Here is a 25,846-nt window from a genome sequence, read left to right as displayed (position 1 = left end):
CAGTATATGGTAACTGCCCACATAGAATCCAATCAGTATTCAGAGATCTTAACCACTCGAAAAGCGCGGCTCTTTATATCAAAATATAAGATTTCTTATTTAAAATTCATCAAATGTCTTAAAGAAATTTTGTACACATTATAAGATATCTTATATAGATATACGTATTTTTCATTTGTTTGATTAATTAACGTCCTATTAACAGCTATGGTCATGTAAGGACGGCCTCCCATGTATGCGTTGTGTTGCGTGTATGTTGTGCGAGGTGCGTGTTTTGGGAGACTGCGGTATATTCATGTTGTGTCTTCTTGTATAGTGGAACTGTTGCCCTTTTTATAGTGCTATATCACTGAAGCATGCCGCCGAAGACACCAAGCAACACACCCCACCCGGTCACATTATACTGACAACGGGCGAACCAGTCGTCCCAGAGCCTTCCTCACAGGGGCGAACGCTCAACTCAAGACCAACAGTTAGGCGGTGCCAAGGGAGGCATTAGGAAAGATAAAGTCAGTTAGGAAGAAGAGAAAAGATAAATTTAGTCGCCTCTTACGATCATGCAATAGGGGCAGCAGGTACAATTCTTACGCCCTACCTGCAGGGCCAAGATATCTTATATAGATATACGTATTTTTCATAAGATGAGGTAACACGAGACAATTACACTATTGTTATCTGGCTGGTGTGTTTTTACTAACAGATATAAAACTACTGTAGATGGCAAATAATGTACTTGCAGTCAAAAACACTCGAAATAAATGGTCATTTTGTTGTTTCGTTTTCACAATAGATTGATATTGTTGCGGGTTGCCTCCCACATTGTACTGTAACAAATAAAAGAAAATGTGCTGTTTCATTTGAAAAATCAAATTACGGCTGATTTTGCATTCCACAATTGAAAATTTACAAATACTAAATGAAAAACAGTAGCTTACATGGGCTTATTGGAATACATCGAAGGGAAACTTAATTTTTCTATTCCAAATCTCGTCGTTTGTAAGATATCATATAAAATATATGAAAAATATAAATGTTTTTATGGTATTGCATTACATTGTGTTACTTTGATATGCTTTACATAGTTTATAAAATAACCCAATGCTTTATGTCAATATTATATCCAGGAGGTGTACTGTGATAGCAAACCCTCTTTTCGATAGGAGATATTGGCATGTTTGATTTGGAATTTCAGATTGTATCAGTCCGTTCTGTAGACATTGCTCATTATTAAACACGAACTGCAACACAAGTATTCCTAGTATTGTAGTATTTCAAAAGAAGAGTTTGTCTTGTTTGATATAGGTTTAGGTTCTCTGCGGGCGAGGTCATTTATAACGGCACAAGCTTTCTTGAGGAGGGGGCGAATGTCCGAGAGAGAACAGTGAAATGCAACAATTTCTTTGCAACAGATACCCCCTGCTGTGAGTCTCGAGCTCGCAACCAGGAGGTCGTGGATATTTTTATTTTATTTTTCTCTTTCGATCACCCTTTCGAAATATTTATATCGATTCTGTGAGATACATAAATGTAGAACTGAACAAAAGTACAACTAAGATATCTTTGATAGATATCTACATTTTTTTAAGTCAGTATTAGAAAGATTTGATTCACTGTTTAAACTTTGTTTTACATCGATTGCGAAATAAGTCATATAACTTATACAAATCAAATTCGATGTCAATCATTAAAAAAAGGTCCCAATTTCTAACAAGCCTGAGCGTTTATTGAATTTTATGTTTGATACAATTTCGGTTTTTAACTTTAAAAAAAAGACATGGGTCTCAACATTAGTTTGACTAAAAATTGATTGTTCAAGCTATAAAATTAAAACGTTTGACATGATAAGAGTAAAGGTTTTGAGTTTGTTACAAATACTCTTATAATACCAACTCCTACCGATTTAAACAATTTTTGAAAACATGACATAGGCATAATCTTTTAGCAGGTTTTTTTTTCAAATAAGTTGAAACCCAGATAAATAACTTTCAACGGCTGATTTTTACATGTAGCCCGTAAGATTTTTGTGGAAATGTTAATATTTGTCCTAGGTGGTTTTAAATTCAAAATTTGTAAACTAACATATATACTGTATAATTAGTGCATTTATATTCTTAAATATTTGCTTACATTAGAAAATATCAATTAGATATGATCTTGGATGAAACACATAGTTATCTTAATATCAGATATAAGATAATAATTGGAAAGAAATTAATTTTCAATCACAAATGAAGCCCAAAAAAACAAAAATATCTTTCCCTTTTATGTAGAAAAAGAACTATCTAAACTTGAATTCAAAACAACAAAATTATCAATATCGTTTTACATTCCGATTTTAAAAAGGTAGTGGGCCATTAAACTCAAAACATTCATTTGAAGCTAAGTATATCAGACTTATATAAGAGGAGAGCACAGTTTTTTTAAAAACTTGTCATTGTCTTGCTACGATTTAAACTTCCTTTTTGATAACATCGTGACTTCGTTCCAATAACTATTGATTATCAGTTGACATGTTGTCTTGCTTTCATTGCAGCCAACACGATATTTTAAGTGGACAATGGTATCTGAATAGAAAATGAACAATGAGGGGGCAGGTGACTAATTATGAGAAATACGTTGGTTGCCGAGAAAACATGCAATGTTTCAAACAAGAAATCGGTATCCTAGATCTATTGAAAGGATTGAGGTAACAACAAAATAAAATGTCATTTTCATATTTAATTTTCTTTACTTAAAAGTGAGCATTGAGATAGAAAGAATTATGATAACGACAATATAAAGATGTGATAAATAGAATCTTACATGTGTATATACTGTAAAATGTATCGTTAAATAATTTGATATACCACACTTCTAAATGCTCATGATGTATCAAATTATTGAACTCGTTTATTAAATTCCATATCACATTAGTTTCCCTTCTGGAGGTCTCTTAAAAACTATTCATAGTGAACTTTGTCGCCTAATGAAACCAAATCTAATTGTTGGCAAATGATTGATAAATACATGTATCCACAAACCTCTGATGTTTACAAATTAAAGGGACAATTCAGTCTAAGAGTACATTAAAATCTGCACATATTTCGGAAACAAACTAGTTCTAATAGAAATTAGATTAGTTGGTTTTACTGTGATATGCCAGAGAAGCCCACTGTATATGAAATGTTCAAACTCGCTTACTGTTCGCCATTACACATAGTGGTCGGATGTCTTGTATGCCGAACCCTGGACCTTGCCAGTGTAGTAAAGAATTGTTTGTCTAGAACTACTCAAATCACTCTTACAGTAATGTGTTTACCTTATTAGATGCATGTTCTTGTCTGAAAATAATTTCATCAACTCCTCAGTGATTATGTATTGCATTTGTTTAACGTGCATGACTTTGGCTCGGGTATGGGTACAGCGTACATGTTGTACCTGCTTAATCTATTGATCAACGATATGGAATATCAATGGTATCAATCAAAATACTTAACAATGTCATGCAATTTGTCAATGTTTCTTGTTATATGTGTCATAAGGAATGTAGAGCAAATATTTATGTCATATTTTGCTTCGTGGTTATGTAACAGAATTAGCCTTGCTGAATTGTCCCTTTAATAAACGTTAAAAGAAAAGTACGAATTTATTTCAACAACTTTTATTTATTTTGGTTTTTGAAAAATGATGATATCTAAAAATTGCACACACTTCATGCGATACAAGGTAAACCTGCCAGAGGTAATCTATTTCCAGACTGATGACATGGGCATTTACCAACTCTGATTAGAATCGAGGGCCTGATAGATATTTTACTTTATTTTGTTTATTTCCTAAGTGACAGATCGAATTGATTATATCTAGGACATTATAGAAACCTTTCAACAATTACAATGCTATTATTGATTAAATGATTCTCTCTTCTCAGTATTCAATATCGTTAAAGTTTTTTACCTGGATCAAACGGTTTATGGACTATAGATATTTGTGAAAAAGGCAAATCGAAAAGAAAAAAGATTGTTTGTAGATTTTGTATCAAAGAATTTAAATATTTTTCTTTGTTTTCTTACTAAATTTAACCGATTGATTGACATATTTTTTCTTTCATACCTCAGTGAGAAATTATTGGAATGGAAATGGGACGTCACAATATACATATTAACATTACCTGTATATTAGAAAAAAATCCTTGATAAATTAATGGAATCGCACATTAAACGTATAATCCGGGACCAAAATACTTGTGTATGAGATTAAGAAAGCGAGTACATGTTTGTTGTTACAAACGCAAAAATTGATTTTGATCTGAGGTAAAAACATTTGTGTCAGTCCATTTATTTATATTTGTTTTAAATTAATATCCTAATGAGGGCAAAACGGTATAAAGCTAGAATATTAATAATCCGAAATAAATAAATAAATTAATATCTCATTTTCACTATAAAGGTTTGATCTTTTTGATGTAATCTTGATATTTTCGTAATTTAACTTGAAACAATATAATATTAGAGAAATTCTACAGAAATTTTACTATTATGTAATTGTAGTAACAGCCATGCTAATGTTTACGTGTTTACTTAAATTTCAATATGGCGACCATCTTAATGACATCATGACGGATGTGCATGTGAAGTGTGTTTTTTCATTTTCTGACTCCTACCGATAGGTATGTGTGAAATAAATTTTGAAGTGGTCAATCTAAGCCTAATGTACATTTAGGAATCAAAAGTGTCAATCATTCAGTAGCTCACTGTGCAACTGTTCACTGTCGAAACTTAAACATTCCAATGACGTCTGATGACGTCACAGTATTTACTGATCCCGTATTGCATGGGTCTACATGCAAATGGTAATTGTACCTGTGTTTTCAATTATCTAGAAATTTACGATGGACTTCCCGTCAGACTACAACTTTCTCTAGTTTCACTTTCGCTTCCATAAGTTACTGTTGCTATGGCGTATTGTACAACACAGCAGAGTTCTAAAACCGTGAACAGCATTAACTTTATCTCCGTAGATTGGGTCGACGTACCCTTTTCCCGAATATAATTCAAATCAATAACGCATAGATTATGTGGCTAATAGCATAAATAACAATATGTGGGAGCAGTGGTAAAATGCCTCAATAATGGAAAAATTAATGTCTATATGGTGTTTTAGTTCGGTAACCTACTGGACAATCTCTTTATTTACTGCAAATATACTGCAAATTCAAACAGCTCCCACATACAGACACCCATTGTTTGTAATAACAAACAATTAACAATTGAATCTTGCGTTGGCCGATATAATTAAATAAAATAATAAAAATGAAATCGACCTGAACTGAAATTTTGCTTTGCTCGATTTCATTGGATGATGAATTGATTTGCTCTGGAAACAAATCACAGATCATGATTTTCGCAGATGATGTTGAATTTGTTTCAATAGCATTTGGTTCATGGATATGTCGACAAAATATGTCTTTCATTATGATTAGTACATATCTGAATTTTATTTTTGTGATGCAACATTAACAACCATGCGTAGTACCCTTGATAAGAACGTCATTATATACAGCTGGATTATAAGATTATAATCTGTATTTGTATATTACAGAGTTATAATTTTTAGAGAAAACGTTTTATTCACAAAATAATGACGTCACAATTCATACCAATCTGCAAAAGAGGTAACTCTGTAATATGCAAAGACGGAATATTGAAAAGTAATTGATTTTCAGTGTGCTCCTGGAAATAACTCTATTTTAAGGAGAACGTATCATTATAATAATAAAAAAGTATAAAACTAATTCACATAAATTTTTTTATTTGTGCGATAAGAATTTGATTCAACTATTAGATTAATAGTTATAAATCTAAATGATTCCAACAATACATTAAAATAAACCATTCGTATTTTTGTTTCTTTTCATTCATGCTTCATTTTAACACGTAACCTCCACGTTCTGTGGTGTACATTCATCTTGGTAGACGTGACAGAAGTAAGAATAGCGAGAGTTTTTCAGACGTTCAATCAACTCGCCTTGTAGGGCTCGTACGTCACTGGTATTGTTACATGATCGGAAGTGTGTCACTCCATCTCCAGGTGATGATAAGGACAATGTTACTGAAACAAATGGTTTTTAAATTTGCCTTTTGATTGAACATAATATGAGCATAGAATCAATTATAAGGGAATGCTTATGAAACAAGTTTAACATAAACGTAACGTGTTTATGTTCAATGAATTACGGACATGATTTGTGTAAATTACACAATAAAAGCATCATGGATGTAATGTTACTGATGATAGTAAATCACTTACATTATGAAAGCTGACATTTCATACAAACGACAAACATCTTTATTAGAAATTGTATAAGCATTATCTTGGTTTGCATTACAAATAATTTGCAGGATAAAAATTTTAAAATCACTTTAGCTATAAAATTAATGCCATGGTAAGATGATAAAACACTCACCTCCACAGTCTGGAAGTTGTCCTCCTGGTTTCCATACACCGCTAGCCCCGCAGACATACCATTGGTTAATGTCAATCCCTGAATAAACGTCGTGGCTCATGTCACAAAATACCATACAGTATTGTCCAAAGTCCTTCTTCCAGCCATTACAAACTCTCGCACCGTTGGGAGGAATATTTAGACTAGGACATGGGTGTGCTGTAAAGGAAAAGCCGAAATGCTAGCATGGTTTATCGTCGATGTTTAGTAATACTGCCGTTTCAACCGATAAAGTCTATTAGTGACCATACCTAAAATCAAAAACACTTCGGACGCTCTTAAATGTCTGAAAACCCGCTGAAGTAAATATTTGTTGAAGTCAATCTTCTTGACACCTTATATTTCATGATAACGGGGTTCAACTGCAGACCAAACACAGCGGAAAACGCTTTGACTAAACCTTAATGTAAGAACAAAATAAAATCAGCACAAGTGGAGTATGATAAATTAAGATAGCTGATGAGTTCATCTTAAATAATTATCAGTTATTGTTTTTGGGACTACGTTGATGTGATTAAATTAATCATATAGCATTGATCTCAAATCCGTATTGATCTCAAATCCGCACTCAAATTTCACTCTGTAAGCTTCCTATACTTACGGCGCACTGTAATATTGAATACACATTCGGTCCTAAGACCATTTGACGGCTTCACAGCAGAGTACTGGACGGTATAGTCTCCCCAGGGAAACTCCCAACGGTTGGAGGGATAGTTATGTGTTTCCTTCAAGATTGTTCCCATCGGATCCGTGAATGTTGGAATAGTCCAGTTAACGCTAACGGTGTGTTTGGATACAAACAACTTCATGTTGGAGGGACAGTCCGTCATCACAGGGGGTTGTATATCTAACAGGATCCGATGTGTTTAATGTTTCAGTTTGTGATAGAAAAAAAAAACCAATTAAATGTAAACAGAAAATATATGTTTTAAATCGAATTTAAATTTTTACCTTAAAAAGAGGAGAGGGGGCATACTCCTTATTTCCAGTCAATATCCATGTAATTAAAAATGGAAAATTACCCATCATCATAATAACTCAAGACAATGATAACATTACAATATAATGTAACTTTATTTACTATTACGATAGTCCAAATATGTGGTTCTCGTATCTAAATCTGAGATTGGTTTGTTTTGTTTAATTAGCAAATATACATCAAAACAATATGTGCTGTTTGATGTTGACGTGATATTGTGTATACCTCTCTCACAATTGATTCCACTCGAGCCGTTTAGACACAGACAACTATACCGATCCAGACCATCTACACAGGTTCCTCCGTTCTGACAGGGATTGCTGAGGCAGGTTTGTGCGACTATAAATACAATCGAGCATTAGACTATTAAAACGTATAGGTCTCTTGGGGATTTTGTTATCTATATTTCTTATCATTGGACCAATATTTGATGGGTACGGGCACCTTGTGCTTGTCAAATACATTTAACTAGAAAAATCTTTAACATGTTCCTTCTTAAAATCCATGGGATATTGTATTTGTAAATCTTGGCCAGTTTCATATACTTTGTTATGGTATACCGGTGTCAGTGATGTTCAGATACGCTTTCACATAACAAGAATGTTACATAATATTAATTTTTAAGTTAAAATCAATTTTAGCAATGCCAGGAGAGTCAGCCATTTTGTATTCCTATTATGACGTCACTTTTTTGCCTGGCATAACATAACACTCAATGCAATTTTACAATAACAATGTATGCACAAAATATTGGATGAAACAAGACGATAAATGTTATGTACATGACGAAACCTTATATGTGCATTGACATATTCAAATATGACATACTCACAAATACACCGAGGCATAGATCCTGTCCATCGTCCGTATTTGTCACAGGTTCTCACACTAGTACCTTGTGTCATGTTGTATCGGTCTTCACAAGTATAGGTAACGGTGTTACCGTAATCAAACGCACCTCCACGCCTCTGTCCGTTTTTTAGCATTCCAGGGTCTCCACAGGTAATTTCTTACAAATGAAATTATTACTATTATGTATTGCCAACGTAAATCAAATTAATCAGACAGAAAATGAACATAAGTATCTTATTTGGAGCTTAAAAGGGGGGCTCTTAAAACATAATAATAATAATATAAATAAGCTATAATTTAATGTTGTTTATTTCTAGATAGTTCTTATCAACTAAATTGTTCCCATAACATTCATGTACAGCTGTGTAACTGTATCACCCGCAGAGTTAAATCTAATGAAATCGGGAACAAATTCTCATTTTTGGAAAACCTCTTGAATATATTATATCATTAAAGAAGAGAAGCAGCATAGTATATTATATACGTCATCACAACTTGATGAGACAGATGATGAAATATAATATTTTTCCTATCGAGGACATTAAACTCTTATAACGAAACATTTATCATCATTCTTTAATAAGTTACGTTTTTTATCCTATAACATTCATTTACATCTGTGTCACTCGTACACTTGGTAAATATATAGTTAAGTCCAAGCTTTCATTGTTATAATTTCATTGATTAATAAATATAAAAATCAAGACTAGCTTAAAAGTTTTGTTTTACATTATACGATGCTTTTGTTTATAAGATAAATAGATATATTAGAATATATGTTTTGTGCAGTCCCAGATCCATTCATGATAAACTAACACGGTTGCCAATATCCTTTGTTTTTCGAAACAAAGAATAACTTCAATATATGTGAATGTTATTTTAATATGTTTAAAAGAGCAATACACTCAAAAAAGTATACAAAAGGGATTAACAACCTTTCGACCGTCTTTTAAAATGCGTGTTTATCGCCAGTATACATTGTCAAATATTACGCACCTCAATATTAGTTGTTAATACGCTTATATATGGAAAGTTACATTATGATATCTTACTTTCACCACAGCATGTTCCTCTCCATCCGTCAGGACACCTACAATACCCTGATCCAACTGTTCCACCGTTGTAACAGAAATTGTTACATATTCTACTGTTAAAACCCATGTAATTCGCAGCACACGCTGTAAAACCTTCACAATCCGGCTTGGTGTATATCCTAACCTGGCGCTCCCGTCTCTGATACCCCTCTCCACATGATGCCGTGCACTGGCTCCAACTCTGCCAGGGCTCCCAGTGACAACCGCAGTAGTCCCACTTTGTTGAAGTCCACGTTATTATACCATTGTGTATAAAAACCGTCAAGTTAGATTCCTAAAATAGTAAATGAGATGAGTAGAACATTTCTTTTACGAGGGATATGATGTGTTTACCATACTTATTGGAGCTGTTAAATGAGCAAGTGCGAATTATAGTGGCGATCCCCCAATCGCTGTCGTATCATTATATTAGGTATTTCAAAACCCCTATATATTACTATTCACCGAAATCTGATGAAATTTCAATTTCGGCCAAATTTTGTCTCAAAATCAGATGTACATTAGTACAGCAATGCCATATTATAAAATTTTATTTAAAGTAAGCTCAGTTATTAGTAAGTTGTTATTGCATAATTGCCTGATGTCACGTTTGAATCGTGGTGTTTTACACCATTCCTTCCTGCTATCAAATATTAAAGATTTGTAATATACACAAAAACACATTCACACACAGGAATTGGTGATCATACTGGTTGACGAATCGAAAAATTCAGGAGAAGAAGACACGGTAGAGTGATATGTGTGAATTTCTGCGTTGGTGTCATAGCCAAACAGGGCGTATTGTATAAGATTGAACCATGTACGGATAAAGAGAAAATTTGCCTTTGTCGATCAGTTATACCTCACATTAACATCACAATGATATTTTCTCAGATTTATTTTTCGACCTTGGAGAAAATGATGTAAAGCGTAATGCATTAATGTTTATTTATATGTAATATGTGCGTACGATTGCCGACAAGAACCTGGCAAAAAGACTGTTACGCTTTTTAATCATTAAATGGTACTCAAAGATGAGAAAGCAGTAATTATATAAGCAGTCACTTTTATATATTTCTGTACCAAAATAAAGGCCGAAAACAGCCATGGTACAGAAACATGTAAAAGACGAAAGACTCCAATGTTACTGCGTTTGACAGATGACTTCCTTATCAAACCGCGATTGTTACAAATCTGGTCTATAAATCACATGATTAGACACGTGATTTCTGGTATTCTGTTTACATAGCACTGTTCATGATCAGTACTCATGGGCAATGAAACGCTTACGGTAGGGGTTTAAACTTTCATCTAAAACGGACTTTAAAAAAAAACCTTCATTAATGGGGTATATGTGGTGCAATTTGTATCAAATTACGTGTTTATAACGGACATTCCCTGTTAAAGGTAAACAATTTTTTATAGGTGCTTTGGCAGACATCTATTGTAAAATAATGCTCACTATATATAAGCAAAAATCGTTAGAATGACGAAAAGTGGTTCCTGGTTAATTAAAGACATCTGACCATAAAATCAAAATAAAAAATAAAGGGAGGCGGGCGTGGGAGGTGTAGACGTTCAAAAACACTTATAATTACTTACAATTATTTTATATTCCAATCGCATAAAGATTAGTTGTATATCAAAATATCGACTAATACATGTTTCTTATACAAAGCACCTCATGAAAAAATCCTCTATTTTATGAATACAATGAGAAATGAATACTTAACCACCAATAGAACATTAGGCTTCCTCTTTTTTTAGCCAAGGTTGGTCAACCGTTAAACATAATGACATATGACTACTTGAGTTGTGTGATGATTAGGAATCGTGTAAATTAATGTTCCTATTTATCAATTTCACCCATAGATATCAAGGAATAGAATATAAGACTCTTTCATATGTTTATACGAGGCTTGCCGAGGGTTTTGCAACATTTTGTGATCCCGAGGGTAGAATATCCCTATCCTTCATATCCACTTTTGAAAAAGTATTTTTCTTTCATACCTCGACGTTTTATTGCAATTTTACAAGTACAATATCCCGCCATTTTGAAATAAATTCGAAGAAATCCACGACTGAAAGTCAATTTTCCATACATGAAAAAATACTTGATATCTTCAACAAAAATTCCGTTGTTTGCATCTTTTATAGTAAAACCAGTCAAGTTTGTGAAAAAAAATGTTAAAATTTTTACCGAGGCAATAGAAATGTTGTTGACACCGTGACGTCACGAAGGCTTTATTGCATGGGTAGCCATGCAATACAGCCTCAGGCGACGTGAGTATATTGCCCTAGACCAGCCAGTATTACACCCGTAGGTATGAAAGAAATAGATTTATTTAACGTTATATGAGTATAAATTCGTCACATGTATTATTTCATGTATACTCTTTCTGTGAGAACACAGGGAATACCAACATTTAGATGTATTAATTGGTGTAGTATTTCTTCAGTGAATGTGATTGACGAATGAAACATATGCTATTAAGTATAAATGTTACGCTTAAAATGTAAAACCATAAAGGGTTATATAAGAAAGAGTTGAAAGATATTAAGAAATAAATCATATTGTTCGTAGTATGTTTTAATAACAACGGGCCGGGAATTATCCAATTTGCTAATAAGTGTATGTATATATATCTCTATAAATACACATAAAAACTGTGTTTCTGTTTTTAAAAAATGATATTGTTCAAAATCACAGTGGTTACTCAATTTCAATTATATGTCTATCTTTTTAACAAGATACAAAATCTTCCTTACCGCTCTGTGAAAGATGACAATGCTCAACACCAGTGTTATCAGTGAGCGCATTTCTGTAGGTTCCACGAAAGGCGGCACCTGTATCCCCACATGTACAGGTAAACACGTACCTTTATTAGAATTTTCAGAGATAGGTGTGTATATATCCCTGTCACGAGGCATTGAGATTTGTTTAAAACTCGATCACGCTGTCGTCTTCTAGTGTTCTCTCTACAAATACTTGGTGATACCATATCATTGTACTATATCATTTCTTTGGAAAATGAAATAGATGTAATTAATTTGAAAATGTCTGCATCAAATTATACAATTATTACTCCCTAACATAAGTAAACCTCTTCATTTAATGACATTTCATGACAAATTTCTGGTACAGGATAATATATCCTTTACACCAGACTCAAATTCATGTCCATGTATATGCAATACTTTGCGTCTTCATCAAGGTTGTAGACCCTGTTTAAACTAGTGATATTTTGGGTGCCTTTTTGTGGACATAAAAATGTGTATGTATCAGACTTTAGGTATTGCTGTTGGGTAGGTATTACTGTTGTGTCGTAATGATGTGGCTAAGGTTACGGGTTTACACGCTTGAGAGTGCAGTTGGATAATGTATGAAGTCTTTCAGTAGATGCAGATGTATAGGCGAGCATTGAGACGATTAAATAAGATTCGGAGCGAAGACGAGCCAGATTGTACAGGCTTATTAGAGAGTACTAGTGTCGTATAGATTTTACTCACTGGATTCGCGTTGTTTTGTAGTCGGATTCGACTTGTCAAAACGAGCTTCCACATCGCGTCGGAAGGCCAAAATATCAGACACATGCGTAGGCAACCTGAGCATTCATTCAGGAGATCAATGAGAGTAGTTAAGAAGGAAAGACAAAGTCACTCTCAACATCTCAACTAACTTAGTCACTTCTCAAGGAACTTACATATCACATAACTGATAACAATTGTCTATGTTACGATTGCTCCCTCTGCTCGCGGCTGTTTCGACTATATACTCTCACACATATAACACATGAGATCACGCTCACACTAATGAGTTTTTCGTGCAAGAAATTACAGCGGTTTCCACAGTTACTACAATCAGAAAGCAAGATATAAGACATATTAAGAGACACTACATTATCTTTTATAGTATAGACTACAACAGAGTTGCGTATACGCTGAAAACTGAACATTATGAAAAATGTCTGCTACTATCTGGTATCGTGTGTGAGGCATCTTCTCATCAATGCTTGGTGATATCACGGATAGTAAGAGAGCGATTATATAGAACTATCTATGTCTCTCATGGACGTGCATAGCATCTGCTTATCGAGTATGAGCCCCATCAAGTACTAGTCGAGGCAGATGTGATTTAACACACGCATGTATGATCTATTCACATGGATCAGATCCACATACGAAGCATTTATACATGAGACTGTACTACACTTGAGCGATCATCTCGCATAGAGCCATGTATGAGTACAAATCACACATTTCTCGAAGAGCGCAGGATCTGCGAGTGACACATTACATTGTGTGAGTATAATACACATGATACTACATCTTCTCCCCTCTTTTGAGAAATTATGCATAATATTCAGGGAAAATACTTCCATAATTCTTCCACTTTCATAATTCCAATCGATTAAACACTTTTTTTGTCCATTAGAATTAATGTCAATTATTCAACCTGAAAATTGAAAACATTCAATTATACACATTTTAGCTTCTGACCTTTATCCGTTATCATTATGTAAAGTTGTTTCATAACCCCTTGAAAATAGAACTTTAAATTTATTCCTATTTGGAATATTTCAACACATTTCAAACACTGCACTGTTCATTGTCTGAGAATTCCAACACTATTAACTTTTTTTTTTTAACTTCGGAAACACAAAATTAACTTTCGAACGAATAAATGTACAAAACTTTACCACTAATTTTCAAGAGTACATGTGGTAATCATCGAAACGTTTCGGAAGAGTTCTTGCGCGTGATGGTCTTGATCGCGGAATGTCGGGTACAGTCTCGTGATCTCCCCCCTCACTCGACTTACTCGACATGACGTCATCAGTACTCGTCGCTCCAGGTTCGATTCCACTCGTCATCGGGTTGTTCGCGTGTATTTCCGGACTAACATTGTCGGAATTCATAACGGGCTTATCGACTGTCTCTGGATTTAAGTACTTCTTTACATGAGTGCTGTTTCTTTTGTACTCGACTCCTTCTGGCGAAACTACAGTACACTGATTTCCTATCTTACGCTGCAGTTTGAACGGTGTTGGGTTAAACGGAGCACTCAGTTTGTCTTTTCGCGTTTGTTTTACTAACACCTGGTCTTCTTCGATGAGATCGGATTCTCTCGCACCGCGTTTGTCGTCGATGTACAGTTTGTTCTTCACTTTCGCGCACCAGTCTGTATCGCAGACTCCCTCGTCGACCGTTTTCTCTCATGATCTAGTTCAATTTGAGGCAACTTATTCCTCAGTTTCCTACCAAACATGAGTTCAGCTGGAGACACACCTGTTACACTGTGAGGTGTACTCCGGTACGCAAAGAGATAATCTCGAATGTCTTTTTTCCAATCGCGAGACTCTGCATGAGCGATTCGGACTCTTTTCATGATAGATCGATTCTGTCTCTCCACCTCACCGTTTGCGGCTGGATGAAGCGGCGTAACTCGTCTATGGTGAATACCGTTGTCCGACAGATATTCTTCGAAGACTGCTGAAGTGAACTGTGGTCCATTGTCGGATGTCACTGATAACAGTAGACCGTAACGAGAGAACATATTCTCGAGCACATCTATCATCTTCTCGCTTGACACGTCTTTGGTGATCTCAATTTCATAATACCGACTGTAGTAATCTATGACGACAAAGATGTAATGTCCAGACGGTAACGGACCTAAGAGATCGACCGACAAATCTTGCCACGGTCCTGACGGCATCGGCGTCGGAGTAACTGGCTCTGGCCGCGGTAACGAACTTACGACCTGACAACCGCGACATGACTTTACATAGTTTTCAACGTCCTTATCCAGGGACGGCCACCACACTTTTGTCCTTAATTGTTGCTTTGTACCTACAATCCCCAGATGTCCTTGGTGAGCCAATTTAATGCATTCAGTTCTTAACGCAGACGGAATAACTATCCGGGTTCCACGTAACACCAAGTATCCGATTCGCGACAGTTCGTCTTTTACTGCGAAATATTTCACACACTGTTTGTCCCACTTATCATCTGTCAACGACTTCCTGACCTGCGCCAGTTCGGGATCGCTTTTCGACATTTCCTCTACGTCGCGTGTAGTCATAGCTTTCGGAGTACTACTCTCCGCCACAAATCTAATGTAATGTTCAGTCTCTTTTTCTAGCTTTTCACGAGGACCATCATGTTCTGTTTTCACTACGAGTCGAGACAACGCGTCAGCTATGTTTGTCTTTCCTGGACGATACTTTATGCTGAACGTGTACGGCATGAGCTTCATCACCCAGCGTTCTATACGTGCGTTGGGTTTGGATTTCGGACCATACAGAAATTCCAAAGGTTTGTGGTCGGTTATGATTTCAAAGTCAATTCCGTACAGGTAGACGTTTAACTTCCCACATGCCCACACAATGGCCAGGGCTTCCTTTTCTGTAGTCGAATACCGCCTCTCAACATCGGACAGAGTACGACTCGCATAACATATGACCTTCGTTTCACCTTCATACTCCTGAATGAGCACAGCACCTAGACCAACATCGCTTGCGTCGGTCACTAACTGAGTTTTCGTCGCGTTTAAATGAAAATGTCCTAATGTGTCCGCTTTTACCAGACAGTCTTTCAGTGCCTCGAAACTTTGATCTTGTTCAGGTCCCCACTCAAACTTTACATTTGACTTTGTGAGTCGCCTTAGCGGTTCTGACACGGTAGCTAGATTCGGAATGTATCTCGCACTGAAGTTTACAGTACCTAGGAAGCTTTTCACTTCGGCTGCATTTTGCGGACGTTTTGCATTTTTCATCACTTCAACTCGCTCTGACGTCGGACCGATTCCGTTCTTAGACAACACATGTCCCATGAATGTTATTTTGTCCATACTCAGTTCACATTTTTCCTTGTTTACGGTCAGGTTTTTCTCCTCAAGCCTATGTAACACTTTTTCAAGTCTCTGGTCATGTTCGAGCTGATCCTTACCGTGGATCACGATGTCGTCCGAGATGTGTTGTACACCCTCACAATCATGAAGCGTCTGTGATATGATTTGCTGGTATTTCTCGGGCGCGCTACTAATACCGAACATAAGTCTTTTGTACCGATAAAGACCTTGCGGCACTACGAAAGTTGTAATCTGCCTCGATTCCTCGTCCAGTTCTATTTGATGATAGCCATACTTTAAATCGATCTTGCTGAAGACCGTGCTTCCATTCATATTGTACAATATCTCATCAACGGTCGGAATTGGGTGCCTCTCACGGACTATGGCACGATTAGCTCGTCTCATATCCACACACAATCGAATGTCGCCATTTGGCTTGGGCACGACTATAACTGGGCTTACCCAAGGCGTTGGGCCATCTACTTTCTCGATAATATCCTGAGCTTCGAGCTCATTGACTTTTGTTCCGACTTTCCCTTGAAGGCTATACGGTAGTTTGTACATGGATTGTGCTTCTGGTTTCACCGACGGATCAATGTGAAGTTTCAGTTTATAGTCTTTCAACTTTCCAATTCCTTCAAAACATTTAAATCTGTCAAATATTGCGTTCACGCCGATTTTCAAGATACCGAGATCCATCGCTGTCGATTTACTTAAGAGTGAAGCACCTTTACCATCGAGGACTACAAAGTCAACATCAATCTTGTTATCACTATTCTCGAGAGACACTGACGTCTTGAATTTTCCAAGCAAACACAACGGTACATCTGAACCATATGGGTAGACTTTCCTATTTGTCTTTTCGGAACGACACACGATTTTATTTCGCTTCAAATATTCCCATGTGTACTTATCAACAACATTGACATTTGCACCACTGTCTATTATCATGTTTACTTTTTGACCACCGACTAAAATGTCTATCTTTTCGTGTTGACCTCTTTGTAGCGTGAATGCATACGAATCGTCATCATCTTCGACAACATTGACCTTTCCACGACCTTGACCTTTTTGTGGAAGTTTCACATAATCTCCTCTCCTCTGTGAACTTTGACCTTGTGGGTTTTTCGTGTTACAACAGATACGAAAATGTCCTATCCGCCCACATTTTGTACATTTCTTGTTTCTAGCCGGACAGTTCTGACTTTTCGCGAAATGACCTTCGAGGCCACACCGGTAACAGGCGTTTCCTTTATTTACACTAGTTGCTCTAGAACTTGCGGAGGGTTTGTTACTTTTGTCCAAATTTACAACGTTGACCGATCCTGATGGATTTTCCATTTTCTTGGCCTGAACATTTGCCATTTCCATTGTCGCAGCAATAGTTCTTAACTGATCTAATGTCAAGTCTTTCCCCTTTTCCAAGCATTTTGTTCGGAGTTTATGAGATTTACATTTCTCGATCACTTGGTCTCTTATTTGTTCACTGTCATTTCCAAATTCACACAATAATGCCTGTGTTCTGAGTCTTGTTATATATTGTTCAATTGATTCATCACCTTGATTCATTGATCGGAAAACATAACGTTCATAGGGGACATTTATTTTTGTCTCAAAATGTTTGTTCAGTGTCTTTTTTACTTTGTCATAATCATCATCACCATCTTCTAGTGTCAACGTGAAGAAAATATCTTGAACAGACAAGCCTGCACAATGTAATAACAACGACTTTAATTGTTTCTTGTCAGTAACACCTTTCCCCTCAGCATACAGTTCAAACCCACGAAGCCAGCGTTTCCATTCCTGATTCACGTGACCTGGATCACCATGTGCGTCGAACGGTTTTCACCGCATTGAGTTCGATTTGTGCCATGATTTTACCTTTTCACCACTCGAATTCAATTCTTAAATGTCACTGGTGATTTTATTAACCAATTGGCACATCTCTCGTCGCCAAATTGTAGTGTCTAACGAATCTAATCGACGAATTTAATCGGACAAACCACAGAAACGTCTCTTCAAAGATGGCGCTTTATTAGAGAGCGAACTAGGGGCAGTAACTCTAACATGTAAACTCGACTAGTCACATTTAAGGTCGCACACCACTAAAGTATAATACACATGATACTACAGGCACCGCTCTCTCTGTAGTCTTCAAAGAAATGTTTTGCAAACCTGTGATTGGTTCATATTTGTTCGCCTGATCTGTCTTCAGTGTTCTATAAGATAGTCCAGGGGCGTAGAGATCGTAAGTGATCGGAATTCTTGGAGTATCGAGGATGCCTTTCGAGTGAATTTCGCGTTATCTGTATAGTATATGCAGAAGTCTTTGAAATAAATCGTATTGATTTTCCACACTTTGTCAATGTTATCTATCTTTGATGTGTTGTTTTATTTGGAGCTATCCGAATGCTCGTGTTACTGTAGAACTTCGATCTAGTATAATACCACATAGTATCACATATATAAAGCCGTTTTAATTTATGCTTATGCATATATTCAATTACAATAATCTATGTTTTGTCACAAACACAGCGATTTGACGTTTGTTCGCAACACCGGTTTTTATTTTCATGTTTAGTTTTCCTATATTCCGTTATGTAATTTTGTGTCATAAAGTTTACAACCGCCATTTTATGCCAAGATAACAAAAGGACTAATTATAAATGTATATGTTTTTTGTAAAGTCTAATTGGGTCACACAGACACTAGTAGTACCTGCTATACACGCCAGTAACCATTTGGTGAAATGTTTTCATTATCTGGAGTGTTTTTTCCTGAAACGTACATTTGTTTCGCACGTTTTGTCAAAATTAACAAAACTACAAAACAGATTACCAGTAATACCAAAGCCTAACCGTGATGTATATACACGTTTGATCAAGATCAACTGTTGAACTGCATCAAAGAAGTAATCGATTTGCTAAAACCAAAGTCACATTCATAACTCCTAGATTGTCGTTTATTACGTAAATATCACATTGAAATGTGATACTAACAAACATCACATTACTATTTTTGGATAAACATGTGTAATGATACGTTATCTGGATGTCCTAGTTTGTTTTCTATAAATTAAAAATTGATTGTGCCCCACAGAGAACTTTAAGAAAAGACATCTCTAGATAACCATAAATTAGTTTTGTAGAACTACGCAATTTTCGATAAAAGACACATACCTTTGTGAAATGTGTCTTAGTATTCATAATGCATTCTAAAATTACATAGGCGTTTTTCTGACAAAAACCTATGTAAATCCAATAGTATTGATGTTTGAAGATCATGTTCTATCAAGATATGACAATATTGCTAAAACATACGCAAACTGGTAAGTGAATGTGGCGATGTCAACACACACTTGTTTTTACTTTCTATGAGTAGTGAAAGATGATTAGAAAAAAATGTCCATGAGTCCGAACTTGAGCTTTGATGCACCATGTACATTTCATAAATTGATAGCTCATACATTCTGATTAGTGTTAAGGCAACTTAAACATGACTTTTGATTTATATATGACAGATTCCATGGCAACCTAGTCACAAAAACAATTTGCTCTTTACCTGATTAGAGATATCAACACTGTGAGACTTAACCCTAAGGTAAGGACAATGTACATGTACATGTCATATTGAGATTTGTATAACGTAACGAAAACAATGCAATGACGTCATAACGAGTTCAAGATGATAATTTAATCATATCTCGAAGTCCTTGCTTTTATTGCTCACACGTCAAACATAGATTACCAATGTGGTGCACTGAGTAAGAGAAAAAGAACAGATAGTGACATGGCTCCTGATTAACAACCAAAGAATTCTACCCCTCTGGTCGAGATTATCCTGTCTAACCCCTATATGGGTAACCTGTTTTGATCAGTCCGATCTGTAGATATTGCTCATTGTTAGTCACCAACCTCACGCGAGGATTCCTAGTATTGTAGTGTTTATCCTTTTGTCATGTTTGATATATGTTTAAGTTTCCTGCCAATGTAGGGTCATTTAAGAACGTTTATTGAAAGCCGAACATCGGGGGGAAACAATTTCCTAGCAACAAATTAATCTGAGCATCGGAATTGCAATCAGGAGGTCGAGGGAATTCTGTTTTCATTTTCGGTTTGGTAATCACTTCGTAATGTTTGATGCAAGACTGTTCAGATTTCATGAAAACAAAACTGAATAAATGTACAACTAAAATAGATTTGCTTTATTGTTATATATGGCATAACGATTCTTACTTCTCTTAATATTTATCCTAAATACTATGGGCATTTTGACTATAGCTGTTAATAGGACTTTAATGAACGAAAATAGATACTAACGTGGTCTTACTCGAGGTTACATAATTCTTCGTGCGCTGACTCTATATTTACATAAGGCAAAATTTCTTGAAGATAACTAGTTAATTTCATTTTAAGTGTAATTGGTTTTATTGTGTTGATCAAATATTACAACCGAGATAATATTATATGTAGTTTTGCTTGAAAATATTGGCTTTAATATTTTTCAAAGATTCGTTTGCTTGAGATTGATGTATAGCACTGCATATGGATCTTAACATAACCTGCTTAAGATGATTACATCTTAGGGTCACATTGGCTAGGTCACGTGTATAAATTAGGTCATATTCAATGAATGATATAATCTGTCCACAAAGCATCCTCTGTTTTCCCATGTTTAAAGCAGTATTTTAAATCATTTAGGTTTATTTTATCAGATATTTTCAGGCAATGCTTTCAATAAAGGTAGGATGTTGAAATTGTACCTGCTATCCCACTGCATGACGTAATAGGCGACTAAATTTGGATTCTTAATTTCGTGGTTACCTAGATAAAAATAATTTAAACCTTCAACCATTTCAAAGCTTTAGAGTAATGTTTAGCACTTGATTTGATTTTGTCATGATGTACTTCAGATGATTACATCTTTTGGTCACATTTGCTGGGTCACGAGCATAAATTAGGTAACATTCAATGAACGATTTTGTCTGTCAACGTAGTATCTTCTTGAATTTCCATGTTTAAAGAAAATGTTTGAACTATTTAAGTTTGTTTTAAGAGAAAATAGTAAGCAATACCTACATTGCAGGCATGCTGATGTTTGAATTGTGCCTGCTCATTCTGTGCATGATCAGAAAAGGCGACTTAATCTGGGATCTCAATTCTTGTGGCTACCCAAATCAAAATATATATTCTGTCTTCTGTCTCAAACATCATCGAGAATGTTTCTTTTTCGGGAAGACTTTTCTGACACTACAAACAAGTTATATGGAAGATAATACTCTATTATGAAGAACACTTGATGTTAAATACATTATATTGTTTGATAAAGTCATGAGATAAAAATTTCATATTTAGTCGCCTTTTACGATCATGCAATGGGGCAGCAGACACAGTTCTAACAACATACTTGCAATGTAGGTGTTACTTGAGATTCTCTCATAAAACAAACTTAAATTTAGATTATATTTAACTCTAAACATTCATTTTAACCTAAACCTTTGATCAGAGGGGGACACAGCTTTTAATTTCGATTTAAACTTCCTTTTTGATAACGTCATGACTTCATTTTTTAACGTTTCGTTAAGCAAGATAAATGCGTTGGTTGCCAAACAAACCTGAAATATCTCAATAAAAAATGGAATGTGTCTTATATTTTGTGGTCAAATTGGTGCACAAAATATCGATCTATTTATTATATAATACTCGTGTGGGGTAACATTTAAGCAAAACATATATTCCGATTTTCTGTACTTAAAAGAAAGTATTTACATAGAAAAAACAAATCAATTAAAATGTAATTGTAAATATCAAAAGGTCAAATTACAAACAAAACAAAATGCATGGAGAATCTTTTAAACGTAAAATCCAAATATCACATTAAATGAGGTGCATATGTTGTACATATAGGAGGGGATTGCGTTTGTAAAATGCCAGCAATATTCAAAGGACCATTCTCTTGTTGGTTTTCTCCTTTGGAAATTAAGACAAATATTTGCTGTTCTATATTATGGTTATTTAAGCAATAAACTGTTATGACAGTTTGTTACTTATCAATAGCCTGTTATTACAGTTAATTACTTAAATTTCCATTACAACCACTATATTCAAAACAATACGTACATATATTTTGAATTTCCAGCTTGCGCTAGTGTTTACGTCACCAAGTTCAATAAACGGAACAGCCATCAGCTTCTGGATATAGTTCCACCCCAAAACGGTTTAAAATAAGCGAATAAATGAAAACCATGCGATGATATTTTTCAATACATGCTAGTTGGCAACACGATAATACAATTGAAATTTAAAGACCGCGCAATTTTAAAATCAATATTTAAATTATTTGACAATATGTATAGGCGTAAGTAAACATCGTATACATAGTTAGTGACGTGACGGAAACATAGATTTAAATATTCATACCAGATGGGAGTTCATAGCCTGATTTCCCCTTCTGGTTTAACATAGATTAAACGGGAAATTGAAAGTAGAATGGAAATACATGTATATATGAATAAAATTCCTTTGTATCCTTGCGAAAAAATGAAAGTTAATTGTTTGTATATTTATATGTCATCTGCTATGAAAATGGAATGACCACTTGATACCAAACCGTTTGACGTAGGGCACATGAAGAATCTAAGTTTTAACACAGCTGCTTAATAAACTGTGGAAAAAAACCCAGAAAATACGTGTGTATTTGAAATCAACTCCTTATTGAACAGTTTGATAGGAAATAATTCATTTTTTATTTCATTATTTTAAAAAATATCCAATTTCTTCCTCGGAAACATCACTTTACTTATTCAAAATATAAATACACGACTGTATTCAGGAAATATTCATTTTGCACCTCCTGTATCTCTGACTAATAAAGCTTTTATCCACTCGGAGTAATCCGAGAAATATCGTCAAGTTCAGTCCATTTCTGAAACTACTGCGAGTTGTCCAGAAACCTTTTAACATGAGGGATTGCGAGGTCATATGTCTATATAAAGTGTATTGCTTTTTTTTTTGTGTGTGCAAAATTCAATAATTCAATACAAGATGGAAGTTCCTACATGAAAGTTTAACAAAATGGTAAATCTTTAAATTTTCTATTCACAGGTGGGTGAGATGAACTTTTTGGTTCTGTGGTTTCTACAAAGTTTGACCTAGTTTTTAGAAGACAGACCTAGCTACAGCGGCCATAGAGCTCAATATATTTTACGTTCCCAGCCAAAGAAATGTATTGTATGTGATTCCTTCCGATTCAAAGTGATGTTTTCCTCATGACAAGTTTTGTAAAAATAAATGGTAATGAAACTATAAATACACAAATAGTTAAATCTTGCTTAAAGTTGATGTATCATATAACGTACAACAAGTAATTAAAATGTCTGAATTTGAAATTAAAAAAAACCCATTTGCCTCTCTACAAACACATATTTAAATAAACTGCAGTTAATGCTCATCTAAATGAAATATTTCAGATATATCTTTATCTTAATGTTTGTGTTTGGGGCTCATTATTATCTAATGAAATGAATGGATGTAATTTTTGTCTGGAGCTATTTTATTCACATCAGTATTGACATCATAAAGAACATTCACCTGTATATTTAAATATTTTTTTCTACTCAAATTTTTAAATTCCATTTAAGCAGAATATATTTCATATCACTTTGCTATTTATAATCAGATACAAAATTGTTTTTTGACTACACTGCAAAAGTAAACACACCTTATCTACGTGATCCTATTTGTATTGTACAAGTATATTTCTTACCTGTATACCCTGATTGATATTACCTCATATACTGTAAACCAATAGAGGGCTAGATACATCCATAAAGGTGTGGTTTTGATGACTGGTCCCCACCTAGTCACAAAAGCGGAAGTTAAATGATATTTTACCCACAAAAGGGGGGTGAAACTAAAGCCAGGTAGGTGTCATATTTCAATTCTCCCTACACCATATTCGTTATCAATAGGATAATATTAAATTGTTGGTTCTAGAAAAAATAGAATGAAAGTTTTAAAATGGATAGTGATCACTTAAAATATTTTCATTTCCTAAGGTTGACATGCGGATTGTTACTTGGATACCTGGACGATGAAAATCTTTGCATTGCTGCACGCGGTCGTTTACTTGATCGTGTTGGACCTGTGCTTGAGCTCACCAGAAACTTCATTTGAGTCGCTGGTAAAGTACATAAAAACATAACTAGACACTTGTCATTGTAGAGTTTTCACAATTGCATAATCAAAGTTAGGTAAATATCCGTCATCTCATTGAGTGTCGGAGTGAATGAGAGTGTGCTCAATAAATATCAACAATTGTTCGTCGTTTAAATTATGTTGTCATTTTGTCTTTTCAAGAAAGAACTTCTATATTTTCAGTGTTGTCTTTTTCAATTACTAAGTAAAAAGTTTACATAGAATGTCATTTTATATTATCTTAGTATTTAAATCTCATGCATTATATGTTCGCGGAACAGATTTTTTATCTATATATACATGAGAAAACATCTGACAAGTGTTCATATAAATATAATATTAACCATTAGTATGCCTAACGATTGGTATTTATAAAATCGTTTGTATAGTATTGTTGTCGTTGTTATCAACATAATACAAAACAGAGGTCCATACATGCATGTATACTCGTTTTCTTTGTCAAGGGCGTCATATCACCCACGCTACCAAAACCATGCAACGCCACGGATATCGTGATAAATAGGACGGACTGCTTGAACAATTCAGTAACCAACCATGGACACACATGCAAAATAAACGACACCAACGGAAACACTTCACGTGTAATTACCTGCTGGGATGGCGTCTGGATTGAAACCCATACAGGTAACATTTAAATAGTGAAAATGATATTACAGTTCATATGCTGTTTATAATAATAACTTAACGTAGTATTTTTGTTTCGTGTTTTTATATGATTGTATAGTCGGTTGTTTCCTAGGTCACAACTTTGCGATTTCATGTGAAAAAGAGGAAATGAGTTTTTCCTAACTTGATTTTGGGATTCTGCTGTAAAATTGGATTGACTAATCACCTAGTTATCATTTAACTGATTATATTTTTACAATTACCACCAAATTCGCGAACAATAACCGAAGTATTTATGATATGGTCGTATTACATGGCTGGACGGGCTAGTAATGTTACAAATGTATTTCCATGCCTTGAATTTGAGACACACTGCTTATTATCTGATTCACGTCCGAATATTCTTACTGAATATATAAATTGCATTACACTATTTACAGTTATATGTGTTCTGGAAAACAAAATTTTTTTCGAATTCGGTAACTTCTTGGTTGTTTATAGTAAATATACATTTTGCTTAGGTTATGACTGATATGGGCTGAAAAAAAGTCCATTCTTTCAGCAAATACAAAGGCATGGACGATCGTCAGCGGCATGGTAAGGATACGCGAGTTGTTCAAAAGCTAATCTGCAGAAACCATGTGACGGTTTCGCACAATTTCTACGTGATGGTGAAATACGTTTTGAACTGTAAGACATAGATTAAGTCATACCGTCTTAAAGTTATAAAATGTGTGTGATATCTTTACGTGAAGGATTTAACTCACCGCAAGAGTTTCCAACTTAAAA

The 25,846-nt window shown here is 34.9% G+C and overlaps 2 protein-coding genes across 3 annotated transcripts in view; one reads left to right on the top strand and one right to left on the bottom strand.

The window, feature by feature from the left end:
- Nucleotides 1–5,796: 5,796 nt before the first annotated feature.
- Nucleotides 5,797–12,292, bottom strand: LOC138323714 (uncharacterized). Its single transcript, XM_069268514.1, has 7 exons — nucleotides 12,155–12,292; nucleotides 9,365–9,680; nucleotides 8,293–8,469; nucleotides 7,686–7,799; nucleotides 7,083–7,328; nucleotides 6,443–6,640; nucleotides 5,797–6,087 (listed from the first exon to the last, which is right to left on the bottom strand). Exons 1-7 carry the CDS (start codon nucleotides 12,203–12,205, stop codon nucleotides 5,906–5,908), a joined length of 1,284 nt encoding a protein of 427 aa, XP_069124615.1. The 5' UTR covers nucleotides 12,206–12,292; the 3' UTR covers nucleotides 5,797–5,905.
- An 11,735-nt stretch (nucleotides 12,293–24,027) lies between these two features.
- LOC138323711 (sushi, von Willebrand factor type A, EGF and pentraxin domain-containing protein 1-like) overlaps nucleotides 24,028–25,846 on the top strand; it is a 102,304-nt gene continuing 100,485 nt past the window's right edge. For both annotated transcript variants that reach the window (XM_069268512.1, XM_069268511.1), the window contains exons 1-3: nucleotides 24,028–24,156; nucleotides 24,292–24,416; nucleotides 24,895–25,075. In XM_069268512.1, the coding sequence (XP_069124613.1) occupies nucleotides 24,327–24,416; nucleotides 24,895–25,075 (271 nt within the window). In that variant the 5' untranslated portion in view covers nucleotides 24,028–24,156; nucleotides 24,292–24,326. The remainder of the gene's footprint in view (nucleotides 24,157–24,291; nucleotides 24,417–24,894; nucleotides 25,076–25,846) is intronic.

Source organism: Argopecten irradians, chromosome 5, assembly GCF_041381155.1.
Source record: "Argopecten irradians isolate NY chromosome 5, Ai_NY, whole genome shotgun sequence".
NCBI lineage: Eukaryota > Metazoa > Mollusca > Bivalvia > Pectinida > Pectinidae > Argopecten > Argopecten irradians.
This window is presented reverse-complemented; position numbering and strand designations above follow the sequence as displayed.

What these genes read in the sequence shown, in the direction of transcription:
- LOC138323714 (XM_069268514.1), bottom strand. Translation starts at nt 12,205, where the DNA reads ATGCGCTCACTGATAACACTGGTGTTGAGCATTGTCATCTTTCACAGA. An exon ending in TTGTCATCTTTCACAGAGCG is followed by an intron (nt 9,681 to 12,154) that starts GTAAGGAAGATT and finishes TTACTATTTTAG; the next exon opens with GAATCTAACTTGACGGTTTT. An exon ending in ATTCAATATTACAGTGCGCC is followed by an intron (nt 6,641 to 7,082) that starts GTAAGTATAGGA and finishes TTTCCTTTACAG; the next exon opens with CACACCCATGTCCTAGTCTA.